General features: G+C 49.2%; 1 protein-coding gene across 4 annotated transcripts in view; it reads left to right on the top strand.

Annotated features, from left to right (window-relative positions):
* Nucleotides 1–16,446, top strand: part of gli3 (GLI family zinc finger 3) — a 94,655-nt gene extending 78,209 nt beyond the window's left edge. For 3 of the 4 annotated variants that reach the window (XM_056433552.1, XM_056433551.1, XM_056433553.1), the window contains 7 exons: nucleotides 1–82; nucleotides 1,463–1,603; nucleotides 8,295–8,444; nucleotides 8,561–8,725; nucleotides 8,831–9,106; nucleotides 10,174–10,552; nucleotides 12,564–16,446. The exon at nucleotides 1–82 is cut by the window's left edge and continues 32 nt beyond it. In XM_056433552.1, the coding sequence (XP_056289527.1) occupies nucleotides 1–82; nucleotides 1,463–1,603; nucleotides 8,295–8,444; nucleotides 8,561–8,725; nucleotides 8,831–9,106; nucleotides 10,174–10,552; nucleotides 12,564–14,767 (3,397 nt within the window). In that variant the 3' untranslated portion in view covers nucleotides 14,768–16,446. The remainder of the gene's footprint in view (nucleotides 83–1,462; nucleotides 1,604–8,294; nucleotides 8,445–8,560; nucleotides 8,726–8,830; nucleotides 9,107–10,173; nucleotides 10,553–12,563) is intronic. The other variant, XR_008834005.1, reaches the window with a different exon arrangement.
* The last annotated feature ends 630 nt before the right edge of the window (nucleotides 16,447–17,076 follow it).

The following is a 17,076-nucleotide window of genomic DNA, read 5'->3' as shown; positions in this document are numbered from 1 at the left end:
CACGGGAGACCCCATGCACCACAAACGCTCCAAAATGAAACCGGAGGAGGAGTTGCCGAGCCCGGGCGCCGTCAGCGTACAGGTGAGGATCACCTACATGCGGGAAAATACCAGAATTCACCAGACGGGGGTTTCATATTTGTACATTTCTCCACGAGAATAAGGAGCCTCGCATCACGGCAATAGACGCGGCAATAGACGAGCTCACCGCAGTTTGTGTTTATCTACCTGCGTCCGGCTGCTTCCTGGTGTTTTCCCACCCGGCTCTTATCGGTCGCTGTTTCCGAAAAGCAAAAACAATTCATTGATCTTCGGGAGGTGAGAAGAAAATTGTGTTTTTTTGTGCTTTTTGTTTAATAAAAAAATTTAAAAAATGTTTTTAAGTGGCTGGAAAGAGAAATGTGATAACGGAAAGCTGTTTGCATTTGCAGGAGAAACCTTATTAGAGTCGATATTGGGCCTGAGGTGTGTGTGTGTGTGTGTGGTGGGAGCCCCAGACTCTCTCTCTCGCTCGCCCCCCCCCACCACCTCGGCCGCTCCGCTCAGCCTGCAGACTGTGACAGTGAAATATGTCTGGGCTAATAGAGCAACCTACAGCAGGAAGAGGGGGTTAGGTTCCTCAAACGCTCGGCCCTGGTCCTGTCGTATAACAACCCCCCAAATACAGAGCGGGCCTTTCAGCGCTACACTTCCGCTCTGCTCACTTTTCTCCCAAGGCAGCCGAACAAGGCCGCACTCACAGGGGCGCTGGGACATGTGACCGAACCACTTCTGTCTGGGCCTCAGATGTGAACCAGCAGGGCCGTAAAACATGACTTCAAGGAAGCATTTGGATAGACTGATGTTAGGGAGAGGAGGGCAGTCCCTGTAGGTTTGATTATATATATATATTTTTAAAAAAGATTAATACTAAGTAATGAAACAATGTATTTTTGTAATAAAAAAAGTAGGATACAATCCTAAAATGATATACAAGTTATAATTTAAAAAAATTATATATATATATATATAATTTGTTATAGATATATATACAATTAAATTATATATATATTTATATTTATGTATATATATTTTGAATTATATTTATACATATATAATTTTCGAATTGTATCCTACTTTTTTATTTAAAAAATATATTATTTCATTACTTTGTATTATTTATGTATTTATTATATATATATATATTTATTAAATTATACCTTTTATATATAATTTTCGAATTGTATCCTACTTTTTTACTTAAAAAATATAATGTTTCATTACTTTGTATTATTTATGTATTTATTATATATATATATATTTATTAAATTCTACTTTTTATATATAATTTTAGAATTGTACCCTACTTTTTTATTTAAAAAATATATTGTTTCATTATTTATTTATTTTTACTTTGGCATGAATCTTTCACATCGTTGTTCTCTGTTGTTGATCGAGAGCTTCCTCCACTGTGGTTCCTCAGGACCATCCGGATGGGATGACCCTGGTGAAGGAGGAAGGGGACAAGGACGAGAGCATACAGGAGCCCGAGGTGGTTTACGAGACCAACTGCCACTGGGAGAACTGCTGCCGCGAGTTTGACACGCAGGAGCAGCTCGTCCAGGTGAGTGTCCCGCGGCCACACCGCGACGGGGCCGGGAAATAACGTCACAGAACGCTCAAACATACGACTCGACATATCCAGAAACACCGCAAATCGATATATATAAAGTCAGGGTTAGGGATACGAGAGTGCTCGCTTGCTGCCGTTGAGCAGATGTTTCGCAGATGTTGACTTCCTCACGTCCAAGTGGGCAGAGAAGTCGACACAACAGGGTGTGTCTACTTTAAGATGGGTGAAAACTTAATAAAAACTAGAACGGGCACTCGGTAGAGGGCATACCTTCGCATATCACAAGATTGGGCATTTAATTATGAACATTTTGGCATTAGTTGCATGCCAATTGGATAGAAATTGACCGCGCTATAGTAAAAAGAAGATTTTGACCTTTTCATGACCTTGACCTTTGGTCCGATTGATCCCAAAATCGAATCAAATGGTCCCCGGATAATAACCAATCATCCCACCGAATTTCATGCGATTCGGTCTAATACTTTTTGAGTTATGCGAGTAACACGCATACAAATAAATAAACTAGAACGGGCACTCAGTAGAGTGCATACCTTCGCATATCACAAGATTGGGCATTGAATTATGAACATTTTGGCATTAGTTGCATGCCAATTGGATAAAAATTGACCGCGCGATGGTAAAAAGAAGATTTTGACCTTTTCATGACCTTAACCTTGACCTTTGACCCGATCGATCCCAAAATCTAATCAAATGGTCCCCGGATAATACCCAATCATCCCACCAAATTTCATGCGATTCGGTTTAATACTTTTTGAGTTATGCGAGTAACACGCATACAAATAAATAAATACACGGCGATCAAAATATAACCTTCCGCATTTTCAATGCGAAGGTAAAGAGCTTTCCTCAAGTGCAGCTCTAAAACACACACACACACACACACACACACACAGCAAAACTCCGAGGCCCCCCCCCCCCTCCCCCTCTACTTACACCGACGTTATTAGCTCTGCTGCTGCTCTGTGAACCGACCGAGTGCGCCACTGAACTTGGTGAAGTGGTGGAAATACACCAATGTGATGCTGTGAACAAGGGACTATGGAGTGTGTGCGCACACACACACACACACACACACACACATGAAACGCACATCAGCCCACATCTGATGGAAGGATCCTCGGCTCTCCACGGCTGTCTCGTTGCCGTCTTGACATTGCAATCCTCCGCCGCGGTGGTAACCCCTATCTATAATTGATATCCTCGGCGCGGAATGGGCTGCCTCCCGCGTTTGAAGGGCTCGACTCAAAGGTGGAGAATCTTGACAACTCCTCGCCCCTGTTTCAGGGGGCGGGAGAGGAAGAGGAGGACGGCTTCTTCATAGAGGAGAAGTCTTGCTCTTGTCCTCCCCCTCTCCCTCTACTGTGGTCGCAGCAGGTGGGCCCTCTCTCTCTCTCTCCTCCGTCCGGCCTTCACCTCGCCACGCCGCGCTCGCCATCTGGAGGCGGGCGGCAACAAAACACTTTTGACCGTTTTTACATTATTTTCTCAGAATTTTGTATTTTATTTTTTCACTCTTTTTAAGCCATTTGCGTTTCATTTCTCATTTTTCCACGCATACGCAGATATGCAGAGAGACGCCAGTGGAAGTCTCCGCCGACAGAATCCGTTGCCCTCTAATTGTGCAGAGCGGGCGAGCAAATGCTCTTATCTCTCCACCCCCCCCACACACACACAATACCCCCCTCAGTAATAGGATAAGTACAGTATTTGGACCACAGTGCGCTCTCCTCACACACTGGGGTTGATTTCCATATAGCCCAACAATGGAGCGTCCCTTCCCCCTTGTGCTCGGCTCGTCTTCTGAAAAATGGCTTTGGGGAAAAAAAACATGATGAGAAAAAGAAAGAAAAAAAGATAGTCTCCTCTTGTCTGGAGCCAATTTAACCGGCAGCTTTTTTTTCTACTTTTTTTTTTTGCACAAAGTTGATACACAGATTGATATTGATTGATCAGAATACGGGACTGCCGTGTTGAAAGTTTGCGTCATGAAAAAAAAAACAAATGTGCTTTTGGAAGTATTCAAACTATAATAACCTCCTTTTCCCTTTGTGGTCGGCCTAATTTTAGAAGCACGCCTCCACGCCTCCACGCCTCACACTCTCAGGGCGCGCTCTCACCACGGCGTTTCCCCTTTATCGTCTGCGTTGAAGCGCTCTCGGCGACGCCGATAAGATAAACATCGGATCTGTGCAATTTAGCTCACTTATCTGCCCTCGCCAGTCAGCAGAAGCGAGGCGGGTGTCAATTTTAGTTTGCCGTATTTATTTCATTCATTACATTTCAACTCTCTGTACCTCCATCTCCCTCTCCGCTCAGCTCCACGTTCCTTTGCTTCCCCCTTTTTTTGGGGGGCATGAATATCTCTCTCTCTCTCTCTCTCTCTCTCATTTTCTCTTTCATTTCCTCTCCCTCCCCTCTTTCCCCCTTGAAGGCGGTACTTTTAAAGATAAGGCCTGGTGGCTTCTTTAATGTCTCTCTTGATGTGGGCTTTGTTCACTCGTTTTATTTATTTTTGTCGCTGGAGATGCCAACGCCACAACACACACACACCCCAAACACACCCCACACACACCACACACACACCCCACACACACCACACACACATCCCAAACACACCCCACACTCCCTCAACAAGCTTTTATCTTCTCATTGATGTACGACTGATAAAAAGGAGCTCTTGTTCAGGTATATTGTGAATGTGAATCTGCATTAAGTTTTTTCCCACCACATGGATTTTCAAAATAAAATAGCACAATTTATAATTGTCCTGTGGGCATAACAGACTGATCTCCCCGGCTAATTTAGTCCATGATGGGGTTGGTGGTCTGTGTGTGTGTGTGTGTGTGTCTGTGTGTCTGTGTGTGTGTCTGTGTGTGTGTGTGTGTGTGTGTGTTCCCACAGCTCATCAGGTCTTTCCCACCCTCCACAGTCGTAGCGTTCGGTTTCCAGGTCGTCCACATAGGTGGCGCTGTGACGTTCCTTGTTCTTCGATGGGGGGCTGCTGCCTCGCCTCCCTGGTGTTAAAGGGAGATAAACGCAGGGGGGGGGGGGGGGGGTCTAAAGGCAGCGCTCCCTCCCTCCCTCCCTCTGGCTGCGCAGGATTTTAATTGGTAAAATGCAGATTCCTCTCGATCAGGAGACGGATTAGGCTCCTTATCTGCGGAGAGTATCTTAATCCGAGATGAAAAGACTGCGCTGAATCACACACGCCGACTCCAGCTCCCTGCTCGCTCACTATCATCCTCCCTCCTACCTTCGCTCACTTAATTCCTCCCTCCCTCCCCCTTTATTTCCACCCTCCTCCTTTGCCTTTTTTCCATGCTCTTTCTTCTTCTTCTTCTTCTTCTTCTTCTTCTTCTTCTTCTTCTTCTTCTTCTTCCCCTCTCTCTTCACACAAGGCACTCCAGCAACTGACATCACAAAAGAGCGTATGATTTATTAGGCGGTGTTTGATAAAGCTAAACGGTGTTGCGGGTCCCTCCGCTTAGTGGGATTTCCTTGTAAACAGGATCTGCCTCTTCTCAGGCGCGCTGGCGTCCTCACGCGCGAGGCCCGGCGTCCCGGAGAGAGTTGGATAAGGAGGCGTGGGCCAGCGCCGGGAACCGGGGGAGAGGAAACCAACGCGGATAGGATCCTGTGCGTTACAGTAACGCGTTGGAGCGCAGAGGGACACGCATGAGGATCACAGGATTCAGTTTGAAAAACATCAAAACAAGTCTCAAAGTTGTTTTGTGGTTTAGTAATATTTATGATTATGGATGTTTTTGTCTGGCTCCCCATGCAGCGGGGGGGCTGGACCGAGACAACAGTGCCTGTGTGTGTGTGTGTGTGTGTGTGTATATATATAGAGGTGTGTGTATGTTTATAGGACTGTGTGCGTATGTACCACCATATATATATATATATATTTATATATATATATGTGTGTACACCATATCTATATATATGTGTACACCATATATATATTTATATAAATATATATATATGTGTGTGTACACCATATATATATAAATATATATATATATGTGTACTCCATATATATATATATATGTGTACACCATATATATATATATAAATATATATATATGTGTGTACACCATATATATATATATATAAATGTGTACACCATATACAGAAAATTAGAATATTGTTATTTTCTGTAATTTTTCTACAAAATTACTAAATATTAAAAGAATAAAATTAAAGCAATAAAGGCTTGCATTTGTAATGAATCCAGAATAATGAATATTTTTGTTTTTTTTTTTGTTTTTTAGAAAAATAAGAAAGAAATCACATATTTTCTCTTTTCTGAGACAGTCCTGTATATATATATATAGGTGATTAGGTGTGTGTGTATATATATATAGGAGTGTGCGTGTATATATACAGTATATTTATATAGTTGTGTGTGTATAGATATAGGTGTGTGAGTGTGTGTGTATATATAGGTGTGTATATATATATATATATGAGTGCGTGTATATATATATATATATACAGGTGTGTGTGTATATATAGGTGTGTGTGTGTATATACTGTATAAGGTGTGTATGCGTGTGCGTCTATATATAAGTATGTGTGTATATATATAGGTGTGTGTGTATATATATATATACGTGTGTGTGTGTAGGTGCATATATATATGTGTGTGTGTATATATAGTTGTGTGTGTCTAGATCTAGGTGTGTGTGTGTATATATAGTTGTGTGTGTGTAGATCTAGGTGTGTGTGTGTGTATATATAAAGGTGTGTGTGTGTGTGACCTCCCATACGTCACAGGGCCCCGTGGCCCCCGTGGCCCCTCCCAGTCGCGCCTCTCCCTCCTAAATCCATCTTGGTGGCGTTTTTACAGTTGTTGGCCGATAAGCCGGCGGGGGGGAAGATTAATAACCTGCCGCGCCGCCGCTATCAGCACCTGTTTGTCGATTTCGCCGGCCGACGGGGGCCCGACTGCTCAGCATGGAGATTATTGATTCAATAAGAATTGCCATTAGATCACGCCATTAGCTTCCTCCGGCGGGGCCCCTCTCCCTCGCGCTGTCGGGCCCCCTCTCCGTCAAGCTCCCAGGCTCATGCATCACGCCCGTCAACAGGCCTCCTCCATCTGTACAAACAGGGCGCGAGTGTGTGTGTCCATCCTCGCGCGTGTGTGTGTGTGTGTGTGTTGTGCCCCCCCCATCGCTCTCAGCCAGGGGGATATTGACCGCCGCTCACGGCAGACCGATTGCTTGCCACAGGGATTCCCTCACAGGGAGGAAGAAAAAGAGAAGACGAGTCAGGTTTTCTTTCCCCCCCGAGGTGGCGGAGGAGATCAATCTTGAGGGGAAACTTCACTAACGTCCGTGGTCATCCAGTCCCCAATCACTTCCCGTGGAATTAGTCTTGTTTTGTCACTTTAGAATTAAAAAAATGTCACGCGGAGAATAATGGAGCTCCGTCGGCGCTGATATATTAACGTCACATTTTTACTCTTCGCTTTGCTGCTACTGCGCTGACTCACTGGTCGATACTCCGCCTTTTGGGCCTACGGGGGGGGGGGGGGGTTACGCTCACGTTCGAGAAATGCCTTGAAGAAGAAAGATTACACACGGAAAAATAGAGCTCTTTTTGTGGTGGATGTCATGGCTGTGGTTAAACGTGGGGGTCGTGATCCGGCCAGGGGGCGGCGGGGGGGGGGGGGGGGCACAAAGAGGCCGTTGTCAGAGCGGTGTCATGCCTGCAGGGGAACGGTCCCCGGACGCTTTATTTGCTTTGGTGCCGCGTGTTTTATAGCTCGACGACCTTCGCGAAGCGAGAGCTCAAAGGAAGCGTGTTCTCCCCAGACGTTTAGGAGCATTCAGAGTCAAGTCTCTATTCATCTCCCTTCCGTCTCTCCTGTTTCCATCCGTCCGTCTTCAATCACCCCCAAGGTAAAAAAAAAAAAAAAAAGAGACTCTTCTCTGCTGCTCAGGAATGTAACGATACCGGTTTCCACTGGTCAGGATATTGTGTCTGTCTCCCTTCGGTTTGAATTGGTCCCTGAACGGCCCTTCAGAGGCCGCCGCCCTCTGTGAACGAGAGCCAGATGTTGACGTCGTCCCCCGGAGGGTCTGCGTGACATTTCTTTTTCTTTCTTTAAAAAAACAAACATCTTTACCTCCTTCGTTCTTCTATAACATCCACCACTACCCCCCTGTTTTACAAGATAGTTAGTGAGGAAGTGAGAAGTGGGGATGAAGCGAGAGAGAGAGAGAGAGAGGCGGGGTTGGAGTTGTAAAAAGCCCTCGCATTTCACATTTCAGATTTCTTGCCCTCCTGTCTCCTCGCCTCCATCCCTCCCTCTCCCCTCCTTTCCTAAGCCATAGATTGGGAGTTGCCACGGCAGCAAAACTGTCAGCACTTGTCATGGAGGGGTGGGGGGTGGTGGTGGTGGTGGTGGTGGGGGGGGCGATGTGAATCGGAGTGACAGGGTCTTATTTCAACAATCCTGATCGGGGCGACTTGAGACTCGCGAGTCAACAGGCCGACGCGGGGAAAGGAGAGAGAGAGTGAAAACTGTAATATTAAAAAAAGAAAAGAGAGGAAAATACGACGTCTGACGTGCCGCAGAGAAAAAAAAACACATCAATGGAAACGGCTAAAATGGCGTTTCCCTTTAAAGTGCTCTCCTCTTCTCTCCTAGCACATCAACAACGACCACATCCACGGGGAGAAGAAGGAGTTTGTGTGCCGGTGGGAGGAGTGTTCCCGGGAGCAGAAGCCCTTCAAGGCGCAGTACATGCTGGTGGTCCACATGCGCAGGCACACGGGGGAGAAGCCGCACAAGTGCACCGTAAGGAACCCCGCCGTCTGCACACGTCACTCACGGGTGACCTGCAAACCGGGAGCTTCAGGGTCCCCTTCTCTCTCTCTCTCCATCCATCCATCTCTCTCTCTCTCGTCCTGCAGTTCGAGGGCTGCGCCAAGGCCTACTCCCGTCTGGAGAACCTGAAGACTCACTTGCGCTCGCACACCGGGGAGAAACCGTACGTGTGCGAGCACGAAGGCTGCAACAAGGCCTTCTCCAACGCCTCGGACCGGGCCAAGCACCAGAACCGCACGCACTCAAACGAGGTAAACCGATTACTCCAGTTTGTCGTTTGGCGAACCGCGTCGTCGTCGCGTTTTTTTTTTTTCCTTCTCGCCGCTCACCTTTTTTCTCTCTCTCCGTACTTCTAGAAACCGTACGTGTGTAAAATCCCGGGCTGCACCAAGCGCTACACGGACCCCAGCTCCTTGCGCAAGCACGTGAAGACGGTGCACGGGCCGGAGGCGCACGTCACCAAGAAGCAGCGCGGGGATTACCCGCGCCCTCCGCCCCAGCGGGAGCACGGGGGCAACGGCCAGGGCCGGTCGCCGGGGCAACTGTACGCGGACCAAAGGGAGTACAGCCGCGCTACCTCAAAACAGGACGAATGTCTGCAGGTCAAGTCCATCAAGACGGAGAAGCCGATGGTAAGACGTTATCCAAGGCCGAGGACACTCATCCTAAATGTACTTTTAACGACTAATTCCTAACTTTAACATAGTTTAAATGCCTCGTATTTTAGGTCCCTGTGGGCATGCCCGTTTAACACTGACTTCTTCTAATGAGTGAACTTTTTATTTCTATCCATCGCTTCGGCATTTCTCTCCCTCCCTTTCTAAGGACAGTGGGTAATCAGGTGAGATGGGCTTCCCTTCACATTGCCTTTGTCAAATGTTTCTTCTTCCTGAGTCTCGCTGGTAGTTTCCTCGTCTCTTCTCATCCCATCACAACGGCTTGACTTTCACCCCAGAAACACTGGCGCTTTGCTCTCATTGTAAGTGTGTCAGTGTGCTTCATCCCCACACATTCATAAAAGAGATCCTCGTGTCCACCCCCGTCCCTTTGAAGAGTGGTATTTACCAACGGGGATTCCATTTTTGGGGGCACAACCGTGAGGCCACTGACGCTGCCCAGGGCTCCGCTGTGCAGCCAACGTCATTCCATAGGAAGCACTGCTGACGCTCCATGCCAAAAGAAAAGAAGAAGAAGTCATTCCATTATTCCTCAACAGAGTATCTCAAATTCAGTAAACAACCTAATTCGTCTTGAGCCGGTCTCACAAGAGGCCTTTTTATCCAATTTGCCAATCCTCTGAAAACATGATTACTCTTTTCTCTCTTTTTTGGGCGTTTTTTTCTTCTTCTTCTTCCAGGACTGCCTCACTGGGGGAGGGGTGGGGGGGGCATTACTCATGCCCCAATAATGTGCACACAAAAAAAAACCGTCCAAACGTAAATACAGTGCAGTTCATTCTGTGTGTGTTTTCTGGGTGCGACCGGCTCAAACTGCCACGGTTACACAAGACGCTCACAGGAAGTCACGACTCGTCTCATGTCGCATGTTCACGATCATCGGCCAATCGTCACCGGGGATGCATCCGTCTCAAAGAGGACATTGTGCCATATGTTTGTGACTCTGTGGACCCCTTTCCCGTGTGTGCGTGTGTGTGTTTTTGTACTTTTTAAAATGAACTTGATGACCATCCCCCCCCCAGACGTCTCAGCCAAGCCCTGGCGGTCAGTCTACATGCAGCAGTGACCAGTCCCCCGTCAGCACCTATCCCTGCAGTGGAGTCCAGCTTGCTGTGAGCGCCGGACGCTCGCCAGGGGAGGGGCTGGAGGAGGACGAGGGGCAAGAGGACATCGACGAAGAGGAGGTGGAGGAGGAGTGCGTGGGCGTGCGGGCCCCCGTCATGGACTCCACGGTCTCCACGGCGACCGCCGCCATGCTGACCCTGCAGGCGAGGCGGAGCGTCGGCCGGCCCCTGCGCTGGATGGAGCACATCAAGATGGAGAGGCTGAAGCAGGTGAACGGGGCCCTGTCCCCGACTCCGCCCCCGAAAGGGTCCACGCTCCCCAACATCCTGGGGAAGGGTAAGCGTCACGTTAACGCTCATCTTGTTTATATAGCGCTGAACGTCCAAGCGGGGACGAGAACCTTTATTTTTTTCCGAATGCTCTTAACCCTCCTGTTACCTTCACATTTACGAACATATTTTACCCTCGCAATTAAAACCTCCAGAAAATTATTCGTATATATAGTAATACATAATACTGGACTGTACTTAGTTATATTTTGTATTACTACTTGGAATCTGCAAAGTAACTAGTAACCAAAGGTACAAAATAAATGTCCTGGAGTGAGGAACACCATATTTGCCTCTGAGATGTCGTGCAGTAGAAGAATAAAGCAGCAACAGAATGGAAAGAGTCATGTAAAGTGCAAAGTACAGTGCTTGAAATGTACTTTGTTACTTTCCACCAGTGTCTGCCGCAAAAAAAAACTCCTTACCCCTCCTGTTACCTTCAAATGTACTAACATCTTTTACCCTCGGGGTCAATTTGATCCCATTAAAACCTCCAGAAAAATATTAGAATTAATATTGTTTCCCAAGTTTAAGTGTGAAGTACTTTATGTTTGTTTGTTGACTACCTAAATAGCCCTTTAAATAAATAAAAACGTTGATATTTCTTATGTGTTTGACACAGTGAAAAACAGCCTGGGGTCAAATTGACCCCAAAGAACACCGACGTTAAACATTGAATGGGGTCAAATTGACCCTCAGGTAACAGGAGGGTCAAACAAGGTTTTTACGACGACATCACAAATTCACAAAAAGCACGCCGTGTCCTCACGTCCACGACCAGATCGCGTCGGCCATTTTCTCTCCCCGTACACCGGATTTAAACATCACCGCAAATATGTGTTGAAATCGGGGCTTTGAGATATAAATTATCCCATAAATTCCATCCGGCTCGTTTTTTCGGAAAAGCGTGAACGGGCGAAACAGATGCTTCAAATGTACGGTTCCGCTGGAAAACGGTATCAGAACCACATCGAGCCGTAAATCATATCGGAGAACATCGCGTGTCACGGCCAGAACCACGCCTGTTGTCTCCGGGAACATCTGTTTGAGGGCTCTCTCTCTCTTCTCTTTCTCTCTCTCTCTCTCTCTGTCTCTCTCTCTCTCTCTCTCTGTCTCTCTCTGTCTCTCTCTCTCTCTCTGTCTCTCTCCTCTCTCTCTCTCTCTCTGTCTCTCTCTCTCTCTGTCTCTCTCTCTCTGTCTCTCTGTCTCTCTCTCTCTCTCTCTGTCTCTCTCTCTCCCTCTCTCTCTCTGTCTCTCTCTCTCCTCTCTCTCTGTCTCTCTGTCTCTCTCTCTGTCTCTCTCTCTCTCCCTCTCTGTCTCTCTCTCTCTCTCTCCCTCTCTGTCTCTCTCTCTCTCTCTGTCTCTCTCTGTCTCTCTCTCCCTCTGTCTCTCTCTCTCTCTCTCTCTCTCTCTCTCTCTCTCTCTGTCTCTCTCTGTCTCTCTCTCTCTCTCTGTCTCTCTCTCTCTCTCTCTCTGTCTCTCTCTCTCTCTCTGTCTCTCTCTCTCTCTCTCTCTCTCTCTCTCTCTCTCTCTGTCTCTCTCTCTCTCTCTCTCTCTCTCTCTCTGTCTCTCTCTCTCTCTCTCTCTCTCTCTCTCTCCTCTCTGTCTCTCTCTCTCTCTCTCTCTCCTCTCTCTCTCTCTCTCTGTCTCTCTCTCTCTCTCTGTCTCTCTGTCTCTCTCTGTCTCTCTCTGTGTCTCGCTCTCTCTCTCTCTGTCTGTCTGTCTCTCTCTCTCTCTCTGTCTCTCCCTCTCTGTCTCTCTCTCTCCCTCTCTCTCTGTCTCTCTCTGTCTCTCTCTCTCTCTCTGTCTCTCTCTCTCTCTCTCTCTGTCTCTCTCTCCCTCTGTCTCTCTCTGTCTCTCTCCCTCTGTCTCTCTCTCTCCCTCTGTCTCTCTGTCTCTCTCTCTCTCTTTCCCCCCACTTCCTCTCATTCTCTTTTATCCTCCTGTTCATCAGGCTTGTTTAAAATCCCAAAACTTTATTCATCCCCCTCTTCTTCTTCCTCCTCCTCCTCCCCCAGGATCCTATCAGGGCAGGCAGTGGGGGGTGTCTGCCCCTCAGCCACCTGCTCCCGCCGAGCTGGGCGGCACGGAGCTGACGGTGCTCAGTTTGCTCCGCGAGCGGCGCGACAGCAGCGGCAGCGCCGCCAGCTCGGCCTACCTGAGCGGCAGCCGGCGCTCCTCCGGCATCTCGCCCTGCTTCTCCAGCCGGCGCTCCAGCCAGGGCTCCCAGAACGACGGCGCCACGACGGCCGGCCACCACCGCCGCCTCCGCGACCTCAGCTCCGCCGACTCGTACGACCCCATCTCCACCGACGCCTCCCGCCGCTCCAGCGAGGCGAGCCACTACGGAGGCGGGACGGGGGGAGCGATGCCCTCGGGCGGCGGAGGCGTCGGCGTGGGAGGAGTGGCGGGGTCGCGGGGGATGCTCACGCTAACCCCGGCGCAGCACTACCACCTGAAAGCCAAGTACGCCGCCGCGACCGGCGGCCCGCCTCCCACGCCGCTCCCCAACATGGAGCGCATGAGCCTGAAGGACGAGGGCGGCGGCCACTCGCTGCCGCCTCTGGTCCGGCCGCCTTGCTGCGGCGACGGCGCCGACGGGTACGCGGGGCACGCGGGCCACAGGAGGAGGGTCCTGTATCCCGGCGAGGGGCCGCCGAACGGCAACCGCAGGGCCAGCGACCCGGTGCGGACGCAGGCCCGCGACACGGGCGGCCTGCCCCCGGTGCAGCGCTTCAACAGCCTCAACGACCTCCACCCTCTGCCGCCGCTGGCCCACCGCTCCACGCCGGAGGCGCGCAGCTTCGGCCTGCAGAGCTACACGCGCTCGGAGGGCAACCTGCAGCGGGGCCTGCAGCACTCGCCGTACACGCCGAGCATCGCGGAGCACGCCGCCCTGGAGGCGCTGGCCATGGAGGACGAGGCGGGCCCGCCGCCGGAGGACGAGGACATGCTGCCCGACGACCTGCTGCAGTACCTCCACGCCCAGGCGCAGCTGAACGGCGGCGCCTACTTGCACGTCGAGGACCAAATGGCGTCGAGCCAAAGGGACTCCTCCCGTCCGCCCCTGGAGGAGATGGAGCCGATCCAGACTTCGGGGTTGAACGTGGGCTTCAACGGGTCCCACGAAGAGAGGACGAGCCCGAGCAAGCTTCCCATCCAGTGGAACGAGGTGAGCTCCGGGAGCGCCGGCCGGTCCCCCGAGAGGGAGCGGGGCCACCAGTCGCAGTGCGGGAGGTGGCCGGGCGCGGAGCACGGAGCCGCGTCGGCGCCTTTCGGCCGATTCGGGAACATGGTGGTCCGGCAGCAGGCGCCCGTCGACTTCCAGAACAGTTGCGCGCAGGCGACCCCGCCTCAGGGCGCGCGTCGCGTCGACCCCGCGGTGAAGCTGGAGACGCCGGCCAACTCCTGCATGGAGGTGAGGGGCCACGGCTCCGCGAACCCCTTCGGGAGGCCGCACTTCTCGCAGATCGCCGACGGGCCTCCGACGCAGAGCCACTTCGCCGCCTCGTGCCAGATCGGGAGCGACCCGATCCTCAGCAGGACCGCAATGGGCGTCGTCCTCCCCGGACTCTCCCAGGGGACCGCTCTCCACCGGCAGGTCCACGTCCCTCGCCCGCCCGACGGTTACAGGAACTCGGTCCGGACCCAGCAGTACCTCAACCCAGAGACCTCCGGTGACCTCCGGGCCGGTCTCAACCAGCAGAGAGGGGTGGACCACTGCTCCCTCGCACATCAGGTCTCTGGGCTGAAGCTGGAGGCCCCGGACCACGGGTACTTGGAGCAGGGCTTCGGGGACTGCCTCCCCTACGACCCGTTGGATCGCAAGGCCTCCTCGTTCCCGGTCCTGGAGGACCAGTGCTTGCTCAACTCCATGGCCGAGTCCGTGGGGCAAGCGGGCGGCGTTGGCGGGAACTCGGCCGCCCTTCTCTCCCCCGGCAGGGACCAGGTGACCAGCACGATGGATGGCAACGTGCCCGGCATCCTGGACTTCGGCGCCATGCTGGAGGACGGCTACGACCAGGGCAGCCTGGTGTCGGGCGTGTTGAGTCCCTCCATGTTCCAGGGTCTGTCCAGGACCTCGTCGCGCCTCACCACCCCCCGGGCGTCGGCGGCGTTCCACAGCGTGGCGCCCGGCTTGAACAACATGGCGATCGGGGACATGAGCTCTCTCCTCACCACGCTGGCGGAGGAGAGCAAGTTCCTCGCTATCATTCAGTAGCTGCTCTCTCTCTCTCTCTGCTTTCTCCTCACCTCCGGAAGAAAAGAAAAAAAGGAAGAGAAAAAACTCTGGTGGATGTGAAGATTAAGACCAAAGTGGCAATTACGAGAACTTTACGATGTACTTAAAAAAAAGAGTGTCGTGGATACGGCAGCTGGCCAAACCCGTTTTTATTTTGTACAAACGTCGTCCCACGATGTGTCAAAATGATGTATAGATGAATAGTTATATTCCTTTTGTGGAATGTCGGCTATTTTTGGAAGCTCTTGTTTGTATTCTCTGTGTGAAGGTGAGCACAAGTTCACCTCCTTTATTAAAACAGTATTCTCTGTATCGTCACTGTTTTTGCTGTACACACTGTCGGTAAAAATGCATGTATTCAAGGCTAAACATGAACACTGTGTGAACGAGTACGGAGACCTCCAGGTACACATCCATCCTCGTCACGGCAGGTCACACTTATGTCATCGATTTAACGGGCCCTGGTGATACCTTTTATACATCATAGGTTTTTTATAATAAGTGGTGGTATTTTACATTTGTTGTCATTTTGTTTGTCTGTTTTTTGTTGTTTTTTGTGGATCTGTAAATGTTTCAGTGCTTCTACCAAGTTTACCAAGTGTTTTTTCTTTTTTCTCCAAGATTTTGATGCAGTTAGTCTGGAAAGGTACTCACGAGTGTATATAAGTGTTTAAATTTTTTTTATTCTGATTATTGAATCGCACGGTTGTTTTGGAGCCGATATGAAAAAAAAAAAAGTTATCCTCGATGATCAAAGGTCCCATTTGGTGCTTCGTGTACGCTGACATTAGTAGTATACGAGTACTTCACGTTTCTTTTAATCTGTCTGACCAACAGCACATGAATATCCCCCATCGTTACGATTAAATGCTGTAAAGTGTTTTTGTCTCATAGGAAATCATCTGTATTGTTTTCTCCAAAGCTCTTAAATTCAGAATGTGTGTGTGTTGAGCAGCGACCTCGTCATCAGTGTTAGTGTTGCCTTGCAGTCGGATGTGACTGAGCACAGGATATGGAGTCGTTTACCTTTGTATTCAGCGTCAAAGCAATGAGGTACAAATTGTTTTATTGCTCTTTGGTACTTTGGTCATTTTTTTTCGTCGCTGTGCATTATTGGTGGTTTTTTCTGTCTTTTTTCTTTCAAAGAAGTAGAAATTATTTCCTTTGAAAAGAAAGAAATCGCATTGAGGTATGTGCCTTATACGTATCTGCCTGTCGGTAAAGAGAAAGATCACTGCCAATCTTCCATTGTGGATTATGAAAAAAAACATGTAAAAGTGTCCCGTGAGACCTAAAAGAAGATAAAATGACAGAACATTTATATAAGAAAAGTCTGACTATCAGAAAAGTTAAGATTTGCGAAATGCATTCTACTTTTCTTTGATTTTGTTTTTAAGTTTTCACATTTGTTATGCTCTTTTTTTATATAACGTATAAATACAGTACTCTTTCTGTAGGTTTAGCAGAGGAAATGGGGAGTACCCTGGGGCCAATAAAGAATTGACTTTGAGAGCAGGGATTCCCAGGCCCTGGGCAGAGCCCAGCACTGCCCGCCGCCGCCGCCAGAAGAGCCACTTTGCTCTTTTATAACGGACTACAAATGTTTGTATGGTTTTAATAAAAACGAGAAAAGAAATTAAAAAGAAATTTTATTTTAAGCCTCTCGTCTTCTTGAAACCGTTTTGACGAGAGATGAAACATCACGTCTGTGAGTTATGGATTTGTTTCCCTGGACCCAAGATAAGAAGATAAACACAATTACTACTGAAGGAACTGTGCACGCATTACGATGAATAAAACAGATTGCCTCATCAAACCATAAAAAAATATATATCTTGTGCAATTGAATATAATCGTCCTAAAAAATAAAAAACGTTCCAAGGTCAAGTCACCATTAGTGAATCTCTAGACCTTCTGACGCCCTCTTCTGGTCATCACGAGACATGACATCTGCATCCAGCAGGTCGTTAGCGGCTTATATTGTGTGCGCCTTTCTTTAAAAAAACATTATTTCAAACTCCGCATGAATGAACATGTGATTAAAACACATTTCCATGACTTTTTCAAAACTTTGATGACTTTTCCAGCCCTGGAAATGACCGTTTTAAAATTCCATGACTTCTCGAGGTTTTCCATGACCGGACGAGCCCTGCATCATCGCTCCCCGACTCCCTCAAGTGAGCTTCCCCATGATGCTCGAGGCAAGTGCCGCCAGGCCACGGGAGAGAAGGGCAGCAGTGTGGAGACTCCTTCTTCACTCATCTCCTCCCACTCTTTTGCTATCTTCA

Source organism: Pseudoliparis swirei, chromosome 16 (genome assembly GCF_029220125.1).
Source record: "Pseudoliparis swirei isolate HS2019 ecotype Mariana Trench chromosome 16, NWPU_hadal_v1, whole genome shotgun sequence".
Taxonomy (NCBI): domain Eukaryota; kingdom Metazoa; phylum Chordata; class Actinopteri; order Perciformes; family Liparidae; genus Pseudoliparis; species Pseudoliparis swirei.
This window is presented reverse-complemented; position numbering and strand designations above follow the sequence as displayed.